Raw genomic sequence first — 23169 nt, 5'->3', positions numbered from 1 at the left:
TCTTAGGAGGTAACATCTGAGCTGAGACCTCACAGGAGCCAGTCATGCAAACACCTGGAGGCACAGCATTCCAAGCTACGGGTTCCACAAGCACAAAAGCTCTAAAATGGGAACACTGGCCTGTTAGGAAACTGAGAGAAGGCCCATGAGACAGGGAATTAACGAGCGAAAGGGAAGGGTGGGAAGACATGAGGTCAGGAAGGCAGACAGGCCCAGAGTTAGTGGGGCCTTGTACCTAACAGCCCGAGGCGGAAAAGGGCCACTGACGAGTTTTCAGCAGGCCCAGGGCCCAGGGCCCAGGGCAGGTCTCAAGAGGATACTGTCAGTTGCGGTGCGGAAAGCAGATGATGTGACAGGCGAGCGTGTGAGAGTGCCGCCGGTCGCTGTCAGAAACAGCACACAAGCTGCTGGTAATTAATAACCTCGGCATGTAAACAGCAGCTGGCTTTACATCGGAACAGCAGCGCTTTCCAGAAATCGTAATGGGATTTGGGATTTAGGATACTCACTGGTCCTAGAATATGTGCTCCCAACACCCTGTCTGTTGATTTCTGTCCCAGAATCTTCACCATGCCATCTGTGTCCGCATTTGTCTTAGCTCTGCTGTTAGCAGCAAAGGGGAATTTCCCAACCTTGTACTCAATACCCTGCGAGAGACAGAAAATGAGAGCCTACATAAACTCTGAAAAAATGCATTCCTGTTGGCGCAATCATCTACCACTGGTTCAGAAAATAAACCCCAAGAAGGCAATTCTTCGGAGTCTACTGAGGGCAAGACCAGAACTGACTGTCTGCTAATGAAATACATTTTGGGTACAAGCACAAGCAAATGCAAGTGTCAGTCTATCTGGGTATATTTCAAAGAAAAATGTAAGAGCTCTGGAATTACTAGTTTGAAGGCAGGCAAGTGAATGATCTCCTGTATGCCACCAACAAAGGAAAAAATATATAAACTATAATGTTCTACATAATTTCCAAATGCATTAATACGATAAGAAAAGGATTCTCAACCACCAGTGTCATTAACTCAATTCACACGATGGCATTAAAACTACCCCGCATTCAGAACTACCTCTTCTTTCAACTGCTCTTCTGATTTGCCGACCCAAGCAACTTCCGGGTGTGTGTAGATCACGGACGGTACACAGTTGTAGTCAATGTGCACAGCGCCGCCGGCCATTCCTTCAACACAGATAATGCCTTCGTCCTCTGCTTTGTGAGCCAGCATTGGACCGGCAACCACGTCACCGATCGCGTAGATACTGCCACAGAGATCAAAGAACAGTCAGCTTCTGCCACCACATCTGCTCCTCTTCATTAGGCCATGGTGACAGAAGTTTCTAGTTACTAAGTAACCAAAAAATATATGAAGTACACATCTGTGAGTTCAGGGTCTCATCTCTGGGTAATGGAAACATTCAATTATTTTTGTTTTTACATATGAGTTTACTCTTCTTCCCCAAAGCCAGTGCATTTTTTAAGCATGACAAAAGTCTTATTTTCAAAATAGAGTTTAAAATAAATTTTTAAACTTTTGAAAATGCAAATAATTATCCAACTTACTTTGGAATTTTAGTCTGGAATCTGGTATTGACTGGAATTCTACCTCTAGGATCTAATTCGATTCCAAGCTCTTCCAGTCCCAAGTTCTGAGTAAAGGGTCGTCGTCCAATACAAACCAAGAGTACATCACATGTGATAACTTCGGCTTTCCCACCAGAAGCACCTTCAACACTAGAGGACAAACAGTGTGTGAGTGTTAAACACACATCGACAGAAACAGCTGAGAGACTGAGAAATGGAAGACCAGATGTTTCTCGAGTGCTGCTGACACTTCTAACAAACCGGAGTCAGGCAACGAAAACATGTACAAATCCTCTAGAGGTCTATTGTTCAAACTGCACACAAACAGGTAGGAGAGCACAGGTTGAGAACATAGGACTTAGAGTCAGAAAGATCAAGTAATGGCTCCAAAGTGCCAGGCACACAGTAAGCAATCTAATATTATTACTGATTTCCCCAGATATATCTAAAAATACTGAGTTTTACTGAACGTTGAGAGTTTAAATATTTCTGAACGTACACTATGAGAAAGCCCATTAGAGTGAGAACAGTGGATTAAGTTTCCTAGCATCAACTTAATCATGAATTTCATTGGACCAATTTAATAAGCAATACGGAGTTACATTAAGCAATAAAATGGCCCTAAATCTGATTCTGAAAAAAGGAGTGTTTTCCTTAAGCACACAGATAAAGATATGATATCAACACCAAATGGAGCATACTTACGAAACATCAATTTTTCCATCTGACTTCTTGGTAGCACCAGTAACTTTTGTATTCAATTTAAATTTAAATCCTTGTTTTTGAAGGATGCGTTGAAAGTTCTTAGATATCTCCATATCAATTCCAACTCCACCAACATGACCTAAAAACTCAACTGCTGTCACATCTGCACCAAGTCTTTGCCAAACTGAACCCTGTAGATAATTTTTAAAAATCACAAAAATAAAAACAGAGGTTTCTAGAGCAAATCTTTACTGAAGCATCGTAAATAATCTCTTGTCAGATACTCTCTTTTGTTAGTATGTCCCTATCAGAAGCTCTAAAGTTTAAAATGAACACCCTGGCAAATAAATACATTTCATGTATTTCACATATTAATCTGTTCATTCCTTCAACATTTATTGAGCACCTACTACATGCCAGACACACATCAGTGAACAAAATGCTGCCCCCAGGGAGCTTACATTCTGGTAGAGGACGCAGATTAAGTAAAATTCACACAGAGGACAGTAAAGTGCTCTGAGGAAAATAAATCAGGAAGCGGAACCAGGACTGCCGGAGGGAATAAGGCTGTAATTTTAAAGAGCATGGTCATCAGGGAAAGCTTCACTGGACTGACATGTGCACAACGAGAGGGAATGAGCTACATGGGAATTGGTCCAGGAAGAGGGGAACAAGGGGGAAAGAAGGTCCTGAAGGAGAAGGAGAAGGTCCTCGGACTCCTACTAATTACTGGTATTTGTAAAATATTAAACTGGCTTCATATTTTATTTTCTCAACAGAAAATAAAATGTTTACTTTTTCATTCAAATTAAAATTTAAACTGAATGCTGGTTTTTAACAACATTTTAAACAATTAAAATGTTTGGATGCCTATTTATGAGATAGGTAGGATGAATATAATTTTACAGCATTAAATAAAATATGAAAAACAATGAACATATCCTTTTCAAGAATTTGTATTAAAATCATCTGGTAATTTAAAATAAGAGGTTTACCTTTCCAATTAGGTTTATGCATTCATTTTTAAAATTTCCAGAGTTTTTGGAATGAGAGCTGAGTTAACTAAAGGCAATACAGTGACACTAAAAATCCAATCACAAGCTTATGCAAAAATTAACTCAAAACGAATGACGGACCTTATTGTAAAACCCAAGACTATAAAACTTACGGACAAAAACATAGGAAAGAACCTTTGTGACCCTGAGTTAGGGTCACACAACACCAGAAGCACACCCATGAAAGAAAAAAAAAAAAGAGACTACATCAAAATTAAAAACTTCTCTTCTAAAGCTAATATTAAGAATAGAGACAGAAGCCACAGACGGCGAAAAAAATATTTGCAAAACATCTTTATGATAAAGGATTTATATCCTTTGCACAAAGATCTCTCAAAATTAAATAGCAAATCCAATAAAAAACCAGACAAAATAGTTAAAGAGGTACGTCACAAAAGACAATGCAGAGATGGAAAATAAGCACATTAAGAAGATGCTCCACATTACAAGCCACTAGAGAAACACAAATTAAAACACCCAGGAGCTACGTCTACACACCTATGAAAATGGTTCAAATCAAAAAAAGCACCACTGCTACTCGTGGGAGGACACACAGAGCTCCTCAAAAGAACTACCATTTGCCCCAACAATTCCACTCCTAGGTTTACACACAAGGGAAAAGAAAACAGATGTCCAGACAGAAACCTGTACACAAACGTTCACAGCAGTGTTGTTCATAAGAGTCCCAAAGTGGAAACCAGCCAAGTGTCCATCAACGGATGAATGGAGAAACAAAATGTACTCTAGCCACAGAATGGAGTATTTGGCCCTCAAGAGTTACGAAGCATACGTGAACCCTGAGAATATGATGCCAAGTGAAGAAGCCAGAGACATAAAGGCCACATATTGTATGAATCCTGCGTATGTGAAAAGTCCAAAATAGGCAATTCCACCATCCCAGAAAGTAGGTTAGTGGTTTCCAGGGCCTGGGAGAAGGGAGGAATGTAGAGTCACTGCCAGTGGACGTGGGGTTTCTTTCCGAGATGACGAAAATGCTCTGGAATGAGGATCGTGCTGACAACTGCACAACTCTGTGAACATACTAAAAAAATCACTGGACTGTACACTTTATTTAAATGGGTGAAGGATATAGGAACTGCATCTCAATGAAGGTGTTAAAAATACACTCCTCTGAACCTAAATTACAAAGTAATAAATAGTAAGAGTATATCAAGTCAACATTGTACGCCTGAAACTAATAATATATTCAACTATACTTCAACAAAAAAAAAGAATAAAAAAAGAACATGTGGTATACATACACAGGAATATTATTCAGCCACAAAAAAGAACAAAATCATGACATCTTCAACAACAACAAAAAGAAATAGTAAGAAAGTGGGAAATGGTAAGAAGCATCATCTTGAATTCAAAGGAGGGAATAATGAGCACAGAGAGCTGGACAAATGCCTTCCTCTTAGGAAAACGGATTTCAAAATCCTAAGAAATAGGAAAACTCTAATAGTGTCTACCAGATATTAGACGTCAGGCACTGTGTTAGAGCTTATTAGCTACCAGACACTGGGTTAAGTGTTTTATATATATTACCTTACTAAATCCCAACAATAGTCCTATAAGGCAGTTCCTCTTATTAAAATGGGGACTTTTATGATGAATCAACTAGTTCAGAGAAGCTCATTCATTTAACGATAAGCACATAAGTCATTAAGAAGCAGAGCTGAAATTCAAATTTGAAACCTGATTCTAAAACCTATATTCTTAAGCACTACATTAAACTGGAATGGAAAAAGGTAAACTATGAAAAAATAAAAAGTCACATGAATCATCTTTATGAGAAATTTAAGAGAGAAGTATGACTACCTGGTAAGTTATCTCTAATAAGTTTAAATTTTTTTTTTCAAAGATTTTTTTATTGATTCATTTGAGACACAGAGATACAGAGAGAGAGCGTGAGCAGAGGGAGAGAGAGAAGCAGTCTCCCCGCTGAGCAGGGAGCCTGATGCGGGGCTCGATCCCAGGACGCTGGAATCATGACCTGAGCCGAAGGCAGATGCTTAACCATCTGAGCCACCCAGGCGCCCCTAATAAGTTTAAATTTTTAAAAAGACATTTGTAAAAACATTCAATATAGAAAGAGACACCTAAAATATTAAAATGTTTAAAATGACCCAATGCTTATAAAAATACCCTAAGGCAAAAGTGCTGAAATGAAAGAAAGAGAATTATTGCTTCAGGTTATTATTATTATACTTACCAACAGAAGAAAGTAAATCTATGTTATTCCTTTTTCTTGCTCATTTTATCCACCCATGAGAACAACTTTCAAAGTGGAATGAATGGAGGAAATATTAAGCAAGATAAGAAAACTAGTCATTTTTGATAAGTTAACTCTCCAATCAAACAAATCTGATCATAATTTGATGATAGAGACACTGTCAGTGAATTCTGGGAACTTAATTAGCATAAGGGAACTGTCAAATGGAGCCAGACAGACAATAAATATATTGCCTAAAATTTTTAAAGTGAAAAGAACAGATTCTGGAAAATTGATTTTGAAACGTGGAACAGAGGTCAAGCCCTGCTAAATACTTGAAGAGATGATTAAACAGCTGGTTTGGTAATCATCAGATACTACAAGTATTCCAAATAAGTCATGTAAACTGATCTTTTCTGGACTGGACAATAATGTAGGATCTTTTTATTATCAGCAAAGTCTTCAAAAAAAAAAAAAAATTTCACATCCCTTAGATGTGATACATCAGTGGAGATTCAAATACATTTTATAAACAGGTTAAAGACTGTAGAGTCAGATAGCTTTCAATACTTCATACTGCTGTGAAGGACACCAGAGAGTTTCATTAATCGATTTAGGTAAGATCAGATGATAGGCCACATGCCTTAGTTTAACATGCTTCCCAGATTTGTGAATTACACATGGCAAGAAAAAGCAGTTAAGTGTAAGGATAACCAAATCAAGACAAAGGAAAAGCATGGAATAACAGGTATAAGTGAGCATCAGATTAAAGCAAGGATAAAGGTTCAAAATCCTTTATTTAGGTTTATTTATTTAAATTTAGGCTTAAAAACTCAAAATTCCTCAAGCAAAAGATGTGAATTTTTCAACTGACTATAAACTCGATACGTGCTTTGAAGAAGAAAAAATAATTAAATTGATCCTAAGGAATTACATTAAATGAAGTAGATTACGTATCAAAAACAAGTTCTCTCAATTATCCAGAGTATCATGCTTAGTTCTGAACACCATTTCCAAGTGATCCTGATAGACGAGACCAGGATCAGAAGGATGACGACAAAGTAACGATCCGGGATCTACAAGCCCTGTGTAAGCAGCATTAAGGAAAGCAACAGAAATTCGAATATGAATGACACTCAGTCCTTGCCTTCAAGGAGCTTATGGTCCTGTAGGAAAGGCAGACATAAACAAATGCAATATACTATTAACTAACAGGCGATACAAAGATGCAGACGTATCATACTCAACACTCAAAGAAAGACTTGTACCTTCTCAGAAAAAAAGAAGTCTGGGCTAAAAAAGTAACTTCTAAGCTGACTTCTGAAAGGTATTAACACGTTTACTCGGCAGTAATAATAAAAGCTAACACGTGACTACTTGTTATGTATCAGCCACCGTGCTATGTGCTAAAGATGCACAGTCGATGAAACAGCCATGACCTCTGACCTCAGGCAGTGGATGATTTAATGAAAGAGAGACAAGTGAACAAGAAAGATCAGTAAAATGAGATAAATACTGTAGCAAGTTACAGGTGCAATGGGACACTCAGCAAGAGTACCTAAGGGCATGTAGGGTTGTCAGGGAAGGCTCTGAGAGCAGCAACTGGGAGAGGGAAGCATGTTCCAAACAGAAGGCCTACAGATAAGAGAAAGAATGCAGCTTGTTCGGAAACTGGTATTTCACTGTACCTGGAACGTAGTTTGAGAGGGAGAAGGGCTAGAAATGAGGCTGGAGATTTGAGCCAGGGCCACATCATGCTGGCCTTTCAACAACATTGAAGATTTTGAATTTATCCACTAGTTATTGAAGGATTTTTAGCAGGGAAGGGACAGGATTACATTCTTGTTATAGGAGAGGACTTCAGCCACTCTGGGGAGATTAGATTAGAAAAAGATGAAAAAAGTCAGAGACTTAGGGTAAGAAATGACACTGGCCTGAACTGGGATCTAAGTAGATGCGTGTAAAAAGGAGGCCATATTCGTGAGATGTGTGTCTTGTAGCATAACGTTAGGACCCACTGTCGGACTCAGCAGGAGGCACGATGGCATGACATAAGTCACGTACAATTCCCAAACTTCCTGCTTAAGCCTCTAGATGTAGGGTGGTACACTGAGATGAGAAATATTACGAAAGAAACGGGTTTGGGTTTTGTTTATTTGGGGGTGAGAGAGGGATGAGGGAGAGAAAAAGGTTAAGTCACAAATTCACTGAATTCAGCGTCTGTGAGAAAGTAAGTAGAGATGCTAATAGGTGCTTAGATATAAAAGCCCAGAAGTGTCCAAGATGGCAGCATAGGAAGACCCTGAATTCACCTCCCACAGATAGATGGAATCTATACCTCCATATACAGCAATTCCTCTGGAAGAGCTGAGGAATGACTGAACGCTTCCGTACAAGGATAGCGGGACCATGCAGAGAACAGGCGGAGAGCCTGAGACATGGTAACAATGGGAACACGACCCCCAACATTACCAACTGCAAGAGGGAGGGACAGCACTGAGGAGCTACGAGCAGATTTGCCCACCCTGGGGCACAGCAAAAAAGCACAATCCTTTAAAGAGCCAAAAGACTATATAGTGAAGAAAACGCATTTACTAACCCTATAGCATAGGCTAAATGGAGGGGAAACTGCTGGAAATCTCTCCAGAGCTGGAGAGGCTAACAAGTGCCATTGATGACGTTCCCTCTCCACCTTGATAGCGCAGACAGGAGCAGGGCCCAGGTGCCCTAAATGGCCTGCCGCCTCAGTGAGCCCTGGGCCCCTAGCCCACACCAGCTCCAGCCATCCCCCTCAAGGCCAAGGCACCCCCAGCTCTAGCCCGCTTCAATGAGTACAATTATAAATTAAAAAAAAAAAGTTAAGGGGACTCAATTAAAAAATGTAAAATATAATAACAAGTACATAAAACATGGAAGGTGGGGGAATATAAACGAAGTCCTTTTAGATGTTCAAATCTAAGTGACCATCAACTTAATACGAACTCCTATATACATAGGATGTTATACAGAACCACATGACAGCCACACAAAAAAACCTATAACTGATACACAAAAAATAAAGAGAAAAAGCCAAGCACAACACTAAAGTCATCAATCACAAGGAAAAAGAGCAAGAAAAGAAAGGAACAGAGAAAAACTACAAAAACAATGAGGAAACAATGAACAAAAAGGCACTAAGTATACAGCTATCAATAATTACTTTAAGCGTAGTCTAAATACTCCAACAAAAAATATAGGCTGATGGAATGGACAAAAAAACAAGACCCATCCATCTGCGGCCTACAACAGACTCATTTCAGACCTAAAGACACCTGTAGACTGAAAGGGAAAGGATGGAAAACGATATTCCATGCAAACAGAAGCCAAAAAAAAAGCCGGGGTATCAAAACTTACATTAGACGAAATAGACTTTAAACTAGACTGTAGAAGAGAGAAATGTTATATAAAAAAAAAGATGCCTTAAGCAGTACCTTTTGGTTTGGAATTTTGTAGAAAGTATTTTGGTTAAAAAAAAAAAAGGATCCTGTCTGATACAGAGTTCTGGGCATGGAACTGTTTTTTTGGCAAATCCAGCCACAGAGCTCTTACTGCTGTATATAGAAGACATGACCTGTAGGAGCTGGAAGGTATCAGTGTTTCTCACATTGTAAAGCACTGCCCTAGGAAGGTGAAACAGTTGTCTTTTTGAAGGATTTTTTTTTTCCTTCTAGTTCTTTGGGTTTTGATTTGATATTTTAAGCTCCCTGGTTGAGTGTGTTGTCTTTGTTTTTGAGATCTACTGTATGTGTTGAATAACAAGCTATTTCCATTGTACTGTACATTTTCTCATTTAATTGTTTGCTTTTAATATTCATACAATGTTAAATATGAAGACCGTACAATAGTTAGGAATTTCTTTACTTACAAAAATCACTGGAAATGATTAAATCGCTTTTCCCGTTCAAAAAGTAAAAATAGGGGTGCCTGGGTGGCTCAGTCGTTAGGCAGCTGCCTTCAGCTCAGGTCATGATCCCAGGGTCCTGGGATCGAGCCCCGCATCGGGCTCCCTGCTCTGCGGGAAGCCTGCTTCTCCCTCTCCTGCTCCCCCTGCTTGTGTTCCCTCTCTGGCTGTCTCTCTCTCTGTCAAATAAATAAAATCTTAAAAAAAAAAAAAAAAAAAAAAGACTGTAACAAGAGACAATGGCATTGCATAATGATAAAGGGATCAATCCAACAAGAGGATATAACAATTGTAAATATCTATGCACCCAACAGTGGAGGACCTAAATACATAAAACAAATATTAACAGACATAAAGGGAAAAACTGACACTAACAGTAGGGGATAGCCAACTTGCATCAATGGAGAAAATCAGTAAGAAAATCGTGTCTTTGAACAAGACACTGAACTAGATGAACCTAACAGATATATATAGAACATCTGATCCAAAAACAACAAAATACATTCTTTTCAAGTGCACATGGAACATTCTCCAGGACAGATCACATGTTAGGCCACAAAACAGGTCTCACCAAATTTAAAAGTATTTCGGGGCAGGGCACCTGGGTGGCTCAGTCATTAAGCGTCTGCCTTCAGCTCAGGTCATGATCTCAGGGCCCTGGGATCGAGCCCTGCATCGGGCTCCCCGCTCTGCGGGAAGCCTGCTTCTCCCTCTCTTGCTCCCCCTGCTTGTGTTCCCTCTCTCGCTGTCTCTCTCTCTGTCAAATAAAAAAAAAAAAAAAAAAAGCATTTCGGGGCACTTGGGTGGCTCAGTTGGTTAAGTGTCTGCCTTTGGCTCAGGTCATGATCACAGGGTCCTGGGATCGAGCCCTGTGTTGGACTCCCTGCTCAGAAGGGAGTCTGCTTCTCTGTCTCCACTCTGCCCCTATCCCCTGCTTGTGCTCAATCTCTCTCTCTCGCTCTCAAATAAATAAAATCTTAAAAACAAAACAAAACAAAACAAACCAACAACAAACCAATGGCTCAACAAAGAAAGCAAAAAGAAAATTAAAAAAATACATGGAGACAAGTAAAAACTAAAACACAATGGTCCAAAAGCTTTGGCACAAAGAGGAAGCAGTTCTAAGATGGAAATTGATAGCAATACAACCAAAAAACAAGAATAATCTCAAACAATCCAACCTTACAAAAGAAACTAGAAAAAAAAAAAAAAGCAAAGCCCAAAGTTAGTAAAAAGAAGGAAAAAACTCAGAGCAGAAATAAATGAGACTAAAAAATAATAAAAATCAATGAAACTAAGAGCTTTCTTTGAAAAGATAAATGAAATTGACAAACCTTTAGCCAGACTCATCAAGAAAAAAAGTGAGGGCCCAAATAAATGAAATGAGAAATTAAAGAGATGTAAAAACCAACGCACAGAATTATAAAGGATTATAAGAGACTACAACGAAAAATTACATGCCAACAAATTGGACAACACAGAAGAAACCATTAAATTCCTAGAAACGTACAATCTTCCAAAACTAAATCAGGAAGAAACAGAACACCTGAAGAGACCAATTACTAGTAACAAAACTGAATCCGTAATCAAAAGGAAGCTTCAGAAACTAGGCAATATACTCTCAGGTTGAGGTATGAAATAAATTGTTCTTCCTCCAAAAATCAAAAACAAAACAAAAATCTCCCAACAAACAAAAGTCCAGGACCAGATGGAGTTACAGGTAAATTGTACGGAACATTTAAAAAAGAGTTAAAGCCTATCCAAACTATCGAACTATTCCAAAAAAAAAACAGAATAGGAGGAAAGCTTCCAAATACATTCTACAAGACCAGCATTACTCTGATAACCAAACCAGACAAAGACACTTAGAAAAAAAAAAAAGAAAACTACAGGACAACATCCCTATGAACACAGATGCAAAAATCCAAAACAAATGCTTGACAACCAAATTCAACAATACATTAGAAGAATGATTCACCATGATGAAATCAGATTTATTCTGGGGATGGTTCGATATCCTAATCAATCAATACACCACAATAACAAAATGAAGGATAAAAATCATATGATCATCTCAATAGATGTAGAAAAAACATCTGACAAAATTCAACATCTGTTCATGATGAAAACTCTCAACAAAGTAAGTTTAGAGGGAACATACCTCAACATAATAAAGGTCATATATGACAAACCCACAGATAACATCATACTCAAGGGTAAAAAACGGAGAGCTTTTCCACTAAGACTGGAATAAGACAAGGATGTCCCATCTCACCACTTCATTCAACACAGCACTGGAAATCCTAGCCACAGAAATCAGACAAGAAATAAAAGGCATCCAAATTGATAAGAAGTAAAACCGTCACTATTTGCAGATGACATGACACTACACAAAGAAAACCCTAGACTCCACCAAAAAATTATCAGAAGTGATAAAAGGATTCAGTGAAGTTGCAGTATACAAAAATCAATATACACAAATTGGTTGCATTTCTATACACTAATAACAAAGTGGCAGAAAGAGAAATTCAGAAAACAATTCCATTCACAATTGCACCAAAAAGAATAAAATACCTAGGAATAAACTTCACCAAGGAGGTAAAAGACCTATACTCTGAAAATTTTAAAACACTGATGAAAGACATACCATGCTTATGGACCAGAAGAATTAATATTGTTAAAATGTCCTTACTCCCCAAAGCAATCCACAGACTGAATGCAATCCCTATCAAAATACCAACAGTAATTTTCACAGAACTAAAACAAATAATCCTAAAATTTGTGTGGAACCAAAAAAGACCCATAATAGCCAAAACAATCTTGAGAAATAGAAACAAAGGTTGAGGTAACATAATCCTCAAGATATACTACAGATTTCAAGATATACTACAAAACTGTAATAATCAAAAAAGTAAATTAATGGCACAGAAGAGACACAGATCAATGGGACAAACTAGAAAGCCCAGAAATAAACCTATGTTTATGTGGTCAATTAATCTATGATAAAGGAAGCAAGAATATGCAATGGGGAAAAGACAATCTCTTCAATAGTGTTGGGAAAACTGGAAAGCCACACACCAAAGAATCAAACTGGAGCACTTTCTTACGCTGCACATAAAAATAAACTCAAAATAGACTAAAGAACTAATGTAAGACTGGAAACCATAAAATTCCTAGTAGAAAACATAGCTAGTAATCTCTCTGACATTAGGTCTTAGCAACATTTTTCTAGATTTGTCTCCTCAGACAAAGGAAACAAAAACAAAAATAAACTGGGACTACACCAAGATAAAAAAGCTTTTGCACAGCAAAGGAAACCATGAAAAAACAAAAAGGCAACTTACTGGAGGAAGAAATTTACAAATGATATATCCTATAAGGAATTAATATCCAAAATATATAAAGAACATATACAACTCAACATCAAAAATACAAATAATCCAGTTAAAAATCAGACAGAGGACCTGAACAGACACTTTTCCAAAGACGTACAGATGGCCAACAGACACATGAAAGATGCTCAACATTACTAGCCATCAGGAAAATGCAAATCAAAACCACAATGAGATATCACCTTACACCTATCAGAATGGGTACTGAAAAGTGAGAAATAATAAGTGTGAGCAAAGATGTGGAGAAAAAGGAACCCTCATGCACTGCTGATGGGAATGTAAATTGGTGCAGCCACTGTGGAAGACAGTTTGGAGGTTCCTAAAAAAATTAAAAATAGAAATACCATACGATCCAGTAATCTGCTACTGAGTATTTACCCAAAGAAAAGGAAAACACTAATTCGAAAAGATATATATATGCACCCCTATGTTTTAATGCAGCACAATAGCCTAGATATGGAAGCAACCCAAGTGTCCTCTGATAAATGGATGAAGATGTACTTTTATACACAATGGAATATTATTCAGCCATAAAAAAGAATGGATTTTTCCGATCTGTAACAACATGGATGGACATAGAGGGTATTATGCTAAGTGAAGGAAGTCAGACAGAGACAAATACCATATGATTTCACTTATATGTGGAATCTAAAAAAAACAAAACAGACAAACAACTGAACAAAAAAAGCAGAAACAGACCTGTAAATATACAGAATAAACTGGTGGTTGCCAGAGGGGAGGGGAGTGGGAGAATTGGCAAAATGGTTCAAAGGGAGTGGGAGGTAGAGGCTTCCAGTTACAAAATGAGTAAGTCATGGGGATAAATGGTACAGCATAGGAAATAATATAGTCAATAGTATTTTAACAGTGTTATATAGTGACAGATGGCAGCCACATTTGTGGTGAGCACAGCATAATATATAGAGTTATGGAATCACCATGCTGTATATCTGAAACTAATATAACACTATTATGTCAACTATACTTCATTTAAAAAAAGAGAGAGAGAGAGAGAGTAGACAGCTAAATTTAATCAGGACTACAGTTTTGTCAAGCAGGTATGATGATGGCCAAGGAGGTAAGGGACTCAAGAAGAGCAGCTACAGTGATGGACTATGGAATCTAAGCAGATCAGGAAAGTAGTCAAGACAGGAAATGGAGGGAGCAAAAACACAGAGGGACCTAAGGACTAGGGCACCTGGGTGGCTCAGTCGGTTGGGCATCTGACTCCTGATTTCAGCTCATGTCAAGATCTCAGGGTTCTGAGATCGAGCCCCACATTGGGCTCCGTGCCCAGTGCAGTCTGCTTGTCCTTCTCCATCCCCCCAACTGCTCTTTCTCTCTCGCAAATAAATAAATAAATAAAATCTTTTTTGAGGGGCGCCTGGGTGGCTCAGTCAGTTGGGCGGCTGCCTTCGGCTCAGGTCATGATCCCAGGGTCCTGGGATCGAGCCCCGCATCGGGCTCCCTGCTCCGCAGGAAGCCTGCTTCTCCCTCTGCCAACTCCCCCTGCTTGTGTTCCCTCTCTTGCTGTGTCTCTCTCTGTCAAACAAATAAAATCTTTAAAAAAAAAAATAAATAAAATCTTTTTTGAAAAAAAAAAATGGAGAGGTCACTGGTAATACAGGAAAGTCGCCTGATGGACAGGAAAGGAGAACATGGTAGGCAGAAAGCATAAAATGGCAAGGTAGTCAGAGAGTTGCAAGCAGTCTGACAAAACATAACAGGGATCAAGATGAGGATGGAGAGAGAGGGAAGAGCCACAGAAGTTTGATCTAAAATGCAGTTTGTTCAGAATGAGAACTATCTTCTGAAGGACTGACGGGCCATCAGATTTGAGTATCTGAAGGGCTGTCAGACTTTTAAAAAGTCAATTCAGTTCTAGGGAACCAGAAAGGTGGCAGATACAGGGAAGCAGATTTCAAAATAAAAGAGAATGTCCTAATGACCAATGATTACATAAATAAATTGTCTTGAAAACTCTTTATGACTCAAGTGTTTAAGCAAAATTCCACGTTGCTCTGCTTGCAAGGCTGTACAAAGAATCAAACAGGGGACCACGAAGTCCCTTCCAACTCTGTGAAGGCAATAAGAGAAGAAAAAGCATTACTTACCAATTCTACACCTATTACTCCTGCACCAATGACAACCATCTTTTCTGGAACTTTTTTTAAGGATAAAGCACCTGTAGATGACACTATTGTATCTTCATCAATCTGTAATAAAATACATAAAATCAAAATTATTTGGAAAAACCTGTTTTATAAACTGACCTCACAAAAAATACTAAGACATTTATTTGTTTTGAGGTATCTATGACTTCTATCCATACACTCAATTTTATTAAATCCCATTAAAAATGCTCACTTAAAACTTCCATCATTTGGCATTTTAAAACAAAATGGTCAGTTTTAACTTCATCATGGATTCAAGTCCATCTTAATATGAAGTGTTCTATTTCTGGTCAAAATCACTGCAGAATAAAGACAGTCAGCTTCCCAAAGCTGAATGACTGTCAACATATAGTATTTCAGTTAGAAATTTCTCAAAGTTCATAAACAGCATGAATAAAGTAGTTTATAAAATGTCTTTCTGAAGGGAGATTGTACCAGTTGTAAAGAGCATACCGTGATTCCAGGAAAAGGAGTAACTTCTGAGCCTGTAGCTATAAGAATGTTCTTTGTATCAATAACTTGAGTGCTGCCATCAGCTTTCGTAGCAGTGACCTGATTTTTGCCAGTTATCTTTCCATAACCATTTACGTGGACAACCTTTATAAAATAATGTTTATAGATTTACAAAGTTTAAAATGATTTTTGTGATTTAAAAAAACATGATTAATAGGAAAAAAGTACTCTATTAAATAACACATCCAATACAAAATGCTTCCTTACTTAGTAAGGCTACGCATGGAGCAGCAAAAAGTTCTGCATGTCAGAGAAATCTATTTCAGGTTAGCATACAATTTTTAATTAAATAAATACCCCCAGGAAAAAAACAAAACAAACAAACAAAACCCAAAACCAAAACAAAACAAAAAAACCCCAGCAGCCAAGTTCTAACAGAATCGCTCTATCAGCATAATGTTTAATGTGTATGTAAAATAAAGCAGACGTCTGCACGTTAAATCACTGACCTTATTCTGTTTGAATAAGTGGGCAATTCCACCAGTTAAAGCTTTTACTGCTGTACTCTTCTGCTCCATCATCTTCTCCAAATTCAAGCGAACTTCAGACACTGTGGTTTGTTAAAGAAATCTTTAGTCCTTAGCTAAATTCTTGAAGCAAGAGTCTATTTTTCACTAATCAAGGTCTGGAAAATTTCAGCCTAATGCTTACAGAACTGTATAAAAGGCAGTATTAAAACTTCTTAGTAACTGATACAATAATCGTAGTTGGCAAAAAGGCCAACAGCATCATACCTCAATAAATAGAACCTTTCAAACACTGTAAAAAGTCCACCTTTGGGAAAAATTCAGTCCAAAATAGACATTATATCCCACTGTGGCAACATATTCTCCAAACACCTTATGATGATAGGTCTGGATGAGATTTAAATAGAAATGGCAAAGTAAAACATCACCTGAAATTTTAAGTAAAAAGAACACTGTTTCATGAAACAAAAACTAACAAAAATAATCATCTGAAAACTTTAAATATAAAAACTTAATATAAAAGAATTTAATAAACTGGATTTAATCACTCATTTAACTCAGAACTCTGAAGCAACAGTATAATAAGACTCAACACAACTTCAGAAAAGGGATATCTCAGCAATCAGCTCATGCAAGCAACACATATCTCAGAGATGAGGAAACAGAGACCCTGAGAGACTGGACTGACCTGGGGCCAAAGGGCTACAATAGGAAGCTTTGCCTACCATGCAGGTTCTCTTGACTAACCCCGTCTCTTCTTTCCTGAGTAAGGAAAGTACGTGTTCACTCTACCTTTCATCTACTTTGATCTATTTGCTTTAGTGTTCACATCTATACCCACTGGACTGCGTACTACAGCCCATTCTTTCAGAAGCCTACTGCTACAAACAAATGAAGAAAAAACTGTTACCCCTCCCCGCCCTCTGGTATGTTTAAGCTCTCCCTAGAACCCCAACCCTTCTGGATGTATCTGTCAACAACTGCTGAGAAAGGATGAAATGAAAACCGCCCAAAAAGAATGGTAGGATACAAGATATACAAAATTAAAATGGAATGTCCTCCTTTTACACTGTGCTGCACCCCACCCCTTCTTTGTTCTTCCCCCTACCAACTTAGGTAGACCAACCTACCTACCTACTAACCTTCCTTCCTTCTCTGCCCATAGCACTCAGGAATCCAGGGCCAGCTCCCCACCCCAATATCTCCAGGTTTCAGGGAAATTAAAACTGACTCTTCACACACATACAGCAGACTTCACGCCAAAGTTGTCAAAGGAACATAAGACGTCATAGTAAAAATCTGGATTTAAGCCCTCTTAAGTAAATCTCTCTACATTTTTAAGATCTTCTTTTACTCTTTACTCAGTAAAATATGTTACACACTCAGACATACATAAGGCTGTAGCCAAAAGAGTCAAGTCAAACATGGCTGGTAAACTGCTAAATATGAAAAGTATACTTACTTTCAATTCCCCTAGATGCAAAATCTTTTCCATGGGCCATATGGTAATAATGAGAGTTATTTAATAAAGCCTAAATAGATAAAATGATCAATGTTGATAATAAGACTATATACAATCAAAAAGCACTTAAGAAATGACATTCTCTACATGGAATAATACAAAGGACTACAACAATTCAGTTTCTGTTCTTATTAACCTGAGCCAAATAATAATGACATAAAAAACGTTCAACCAGCAGGAATGAAAAACAAAACACCTTTACTTTCTTTAAAATCAAAGGAATAAGTATACTCTTCAGGGTGGCAGGTGAAAAAGGCAGTCATGTCTACATACATAAAACACCTAAGGGAAGAATTTACTACCTGTTATCTGTTTCACTGGTAAAGGAAAGCAGAAGAAAAAAAATGGAACATCAGAGCCTGTTTGAATGGAAAGGCTGGGTATTCTAAGAAGCAATTTCAGGAATGTATGGCAGACTGGTACAGCACTGTTTAAGCTTTACCAAGGAAAACATGGTTTTAATCAACCATAGCTAATAACTCTACTAGCCTCATGTTCTAGTCCTAATACATCCTTCTAATCGGTGGCTAATGAAAAACACCACTGCACTGTACAAAACACATGCTCACCTTAGAAGGAATGCAACCAACATTCAAGCACGTTCCCCCAAGTGTTTCATTTTTCTCAACGCAGACTGTCTACAACCAAAGAAAACATCATTTAACTGGATATATGTCTCAGTTCACTAAAATTCCCACATCTGTCTTAATTCTTCTACAGAACAAGTTACTGAAGCTGTGTTTCTGAGAATGAAATAGAGAGTCCTTTAAAATGTATCATTTCAGAAATAATGCTAAATGCAGGCTAACTCAAAAGTGAATTATGCTCAGAGACATTTTTGTTTGTTTAACATTATCAAACACATGCTCATAGTCCTATTACCGTAGCTTCCAAAGTGGAATTAGAAGCCAAATGTACAAAGTATTGGGGGAAGGAGGGAATAATGGACTTCACTATTTCATGAGAGCACCGCGAATGAATAACATTCTTCATTCATCTCAGCCTAAATACAATTTATAGAATAACCAAAAATTTACTATTACCATTAATGTGGGAAGTATTTTGTGAATATGATCAACTCTTCCCAAATAAAACTGTATCAAACCTAGTTTGGTCTAAACCTTACCTTGAAGCCCAACTGGGCAGCTTTGATAGCAGCAACATATCCTCCAGGACCAGAACCTATCACTGTTACATCAGCATCGACTATAATAAAAGCAAATTGATATAAACAGTAAATTGCTTAATACTGACCAAAAACAGTGTATTAAAAAAAAAAAAATCTGGTATTTTAAACCTCCAAGAAAGTACAAAATAACCAGCATTTTCTACACAGTACTATTTCATTCCTAGGCACCTGACGTTCTTTGACATAACTGAAAATGGCACAGATTTTTAAATTTCATTTTCTATTTGTTCATTAAGGCATATGGAAATACAACTCAGTTCTTCTTTTTCTAAGATTTATTTGAGAGTGCACACACACGTGCATGCGACTAGGGGGAGGGGCAGAGGGAGAGAGAATCTTCAGCAGACTCGCTGCCGAGTGCAGAGCCTAATGCAGGGATCGGATCCCACAACCATGACCTGAGCCGAAACCAAGAGTCGGACCCTCAACAGACTAAGCCACCCAGGTGCCCGACATCTGAGTTCTATATCCACTGACCTTCCTAAATTCCACACTGTTTTACTTAAAAATAACAAGACAGGTTTTTAGTGACACTGAAAGACATGATCTGTATGAGGGAAAGAGCTTTGTTTTTTGTTTTTAATTTTATTTATCTGAGAGAGAGACAGAGTGCAATAGAGAGAACACAAGCACGGGGAGCTGGAGAGGAAGAAGGAGGTTCTGTGCTGAGCAGGGAGCCCAATGCTGAAGCTCAATCCCAGGACCCTGGGATCATGACCTGAGCCAAAGGCAGACGCTTAACCAACTGAGCCACCCAGGCGCCCCAGGAAAGAGCTTTGGAATCTGACATACTTGGCTTCAAATCTCAGCTCTGCCATTTATTAGTTGTATGACCAAAAGACTTAATTTTTCTGTCATAAAGGAACAGTAACATTGCCTTAAATGATTTATTTAATGTTAGGATTAAGACAATTATCTGTACAATACCTTAGTACTGCCAATAAATTTAAGACTGATTACAAACCCCTTTCAGGTACTTCTGAGATACAGAGAGAAAAATCAGCTTCCCTGTAATAGATGGTAAACATGTTTTGAACTTTATTTGAATCCTGATAAATTTTGTATAGTTTATGATAACAGGCTAACCAGAACAGTAAATGAACTATTCTGGACATTCACCATATAAAGATACAAAATTTAAACTGAATTTTGAATCAGCAACCTTAGGAATGTAATAATTATGTACTGTAATAATTATAACATAAATGGAAAAGTCCAATTATTCCCATTGTTCTCAAGCCAACTTCAAATAAAGCTTAAGAGTTAGGAGACAGTCTCCCTTCCATCTCCTCCCCCTCCACTGTCCTTACAACCCCAAGCATTTAGCAGTCTATAATGCATTTTCACATTTATTATCCTGTTTGATTCTTGGAACTTCCTAGGAGGAGGAATGCCTTCTAACTGACATTTCACAGATAAGACACCTAGGTTCAGAGAGGCCAATTAACTTGTCCAAGGTCACCTAGCAAGTGAGTGGCAGAGACAAAATTAAGCTTTTGTCTTTACTTCCAGTGGTCATTCCATTATTCAACAGTATTCTATTCTCAAATTTAAACTGCTGTAAACTAAAACCCTGAGAGCAATAATCAAGTGTTACAATTACTAGCTATCTGACCTGAGGAGAGTAGTTTAACCAATTTTACTTTCAGTTGCCCTATCTGCAAAATAAAGAGACCACAATAAAACCCTCCTTCATAGGGTGGTAATACAGAATAAAATAGCATATATAAATAGCTTATCATAGTACCTGGAACATACATAAGTATTTGCTATATGGTAGCTATATTATGACCTATGAAGATGGCAATTTTAATTTCTGGTCACCCCCCCCCCAACAGAGCACCCATCCCCCAGGGAATGGGAGTGCTAGTATCATGAAAAAATCTTTGCTGGCCTGTAAAGAATCACAGAACCTCAGCGTAGGAAGTTATCTAATAAGAAGTTATCCAACTGACAAAATCTAAGAATTCTTCCTCCTGAATAAATAAAAGGAGTGATTCTCTTTGGTTACATCACATAATAATCAGGATTACTCAGTACATGAAAAAAAAATATATAGCTGGTCCAATACATGAAAAAAGTATTGCTTCAATTTTCACTGATCATTTGTGCTCTTTGGCTACACTGCTTGGTTCCCTGATTCATGTTCAGAATTAAGCATATAATAAAGTGTGTATCTATTTTCAAGTTTTGAACCAAACGATGGCCTAAATTTGGGTTCTAATTTTCAATGCACAGTAATGAAACACAAGTTATACAATTTTTTTTGTTGAATTTTTAACATCTTTTCTGATTTATATGTTTATTGAGTAAATTTAAATACAGAAAAGCCAAAAATGTTTTCATTTCCCAATGTGATCTTAAATTTTTTTTTCCTTAACTATACAAAATAGCAGAAATTCAGAACTATTCACCTCTCACTGCAGATATTAGATGTACCATTCCATAAGAACACCACTAACGTGCTATGGAGCACAAAAAAAGAAGGGAAAAAAGTAAAGTCTTTATCTAAAGATCGATCAGCTGAGAATATAGGAGGGTTTGATTCTGTGATAAACAATCAAAAGCAAACCAGCACTTAGGGGATATCTCCAATATACTTGGAAATGTATCAAAAAAGGTGGACTGATACACGGATGAACAGATCTGTGATAACTCAAGTACAATAAAATGTTAGTGGAAGAATCTATGAGTATTCACTGTAAAATTCTTAGAAGTTTTCTAAATGTTTGCAATTTTTCACAATAAAATGTTGGAAAAACCAACCAGTTGGCTCTCACCTGTACCAAAAGCTGCATGCAAGTGAAAATCAGGATACAGACAAATTGTTCAATGAAACAGATCAAAGAATACTTGATGGAAAATTTTACAAAATTAGCATTAGCCTTTCAGAGTGAAAAAGAAAAACTGAACAAGATACATAAACTGGTATCATGAGAGAAAGATGACTAAGTTAGAAATATGGCAGAAGACATTTGGATAGCAATCTGCATTTTAGGAGGCAGTGAACTATCCGGAGAAAGCTAATAGGTTGATACTTTAAAAAAATGCTGGGGTCCAATTAGGGGTGATTGACTTCAACAGACATGGCAGTTAATGCCATGAAATGAACTGAAGGAGAAAAAGCAAGAAAAGGTATTCTACAAATGTTACTTACTATAACATTGTGAGGAAAATAAGCATACCATGTTATCAAGGCTACCACTGAAATCAAGGTGTCAAATTACAAATCAATTACAGTCATCAACAAATTGCAAGATGTATACTAAGAAGTCAGTCTGAGATAATAGCTACCATATGGGTAATTTACTCTGTACCAGACAGAGAGCTAAATGTTTCATGCTGTCTTATTTAAGCCTCCTTATGTCTCTATGACACAATTATTAAACCTCCATTTTACAGGGAGAAAATAAGGCTAAGAGTAACTAAATAACCTGCATTAGGCTGCCCAACTAGTAAAGGATGTAGCCAGGTTTCAAAGCAGGTTCCTTATATTCAGAAGCCTTTGCTCCAATACCTTTCTGCTCTAATGCCATCAAAAACACTCAGATGATCCTATAATCTCCAGGGCAATCAGGAACTCCAACTAAAATGACAAGAAGCTCCTTCATTATCATAATGAAAATAACAAATATCTGTGAATACCTACCTTTTGTGGAAATCACTGCCTTCAATAACCTGACATTATAGTTAGGGAAAACAGGGACGTGTCAAAATGCGGATAAATCAAGCTTACTTTTAAAAAATAAAAAAAGGAATAAGAAAAGAGGTATCTTTGGAGGAGCAAGATGGCGGAGGAGTAGGAGATCTAAATTTCGTCTCCTCCCAGGAATTCAGCTAGATAGGGATCAAACCATTCTGAACACCTACAAACTCAACAGGAGATCCAAGAAAAGAATAGAAGCAACTCTCTGAACAGAAAAGCGACCACTTTCTGGAAGGTAGGACGTGTGGAGAAGTGAATCCAAGGCGATATTGGGGAGGATAGACCGCAGGGGAGGGGGCCTCTGTGGGCCGCTTCTGGCAAGTGATAGAGCCCCGGAGCACAAAATCGGAACCTTTAGAAGTCGGCTCCACTGAGGGAGTCGCTCCAGTGGCTAAGCGGGGGGGAACCCTCGCGGGACAGTGTGGTCTCAGGACCCTCGGGGTCACAGAAAGACCGGGGGTGCCTGAGTGCAGCAGAGCTCCCAGGTATCGGCAGGGAAGCCAGCTGCAGAGACGGAGCTGAGGAGCGGGCTCTCAGCTCGGGGTTGCCATAAACCGTGATCCGCGGCACAGTCGGGCCACTGCTCCTCCAGCAGGGACCAACAAGCAGCAGATCCGGGGAGACTCACCTTCCTCCCCCGGGAGGAGAGGTTCAGGAGCACACCGCAGGGATCTGTTGGGTTTGGAGACTCTACACAGAGATAGAAA

At 38.1% G+C, this 23169-nt stretch overlaps 1 protein-coding gene across 2 annotated transcripts in view; it reads right to left on the bottom strand.

Moving 5' to 3' along the window:
- The window catches only part of DLD (dihydrolipoamide dehydrogenase), a 30580-nt gene that overhangs the window by 1315 nt on the left and 6096 nt on the right, over positions 1-23169 (bottom strand). For both annotated transcript variants that reach the window (XM_006745827.3, XM_081800748.1), the window contains 10 exons: positions 18694-18773; positions 18137-18205; positions 17508-17577; positions 16028-16128; positions 15519-15662; positions 15006-15107; positions 2290-2480; positions 1564-1734; positions 1073-1262; positions 510-647 (listed from right to left, as the gene is read on the bottom strand). In XM_006745827.3, the coding sequence (XP_006745890.1) occupies positions 510-647; positions 1073-1262; positions 1564-1734; positions 2290-2480; positions 15006-15107; positions 15519-15662; positions 16028-16128; positions 17508-17577; positions 18137-18205; positions 18694-18773 (1256 nt within the window). The remainder of the gene's footprint in view (positions 1-509; positions 648-1072; positions 1263-1563; positions 1735-2289; positions 2481-15005; positions 15108-15518; positions 15663-16027; positions 16129-17507; positions 17578-18136; positions 18206-18693; positions 18774-23169) is intronic.

The sequence above is a fragment of the Leptonychotes weddellii genome, chromosome 12, assembly GCF_054177405.1.
Source record: "Leptonychotes weddellii isolate Sample4059 chromosome 12, ASM5417740v2, whole genome shotgun sequence".
Taxonomy (NCBI): Eukaryota; Metazoa; Chordata; class Mammalia; order Carnivora; family Phocidae; genus Leptonychotes; species Leptonychotes weddellii.
The sequence above is the reverse complement of the archived record's forward strand: the minus strand, read 5'-3'. Positions and strand labels throughout refer to the sequence as shown.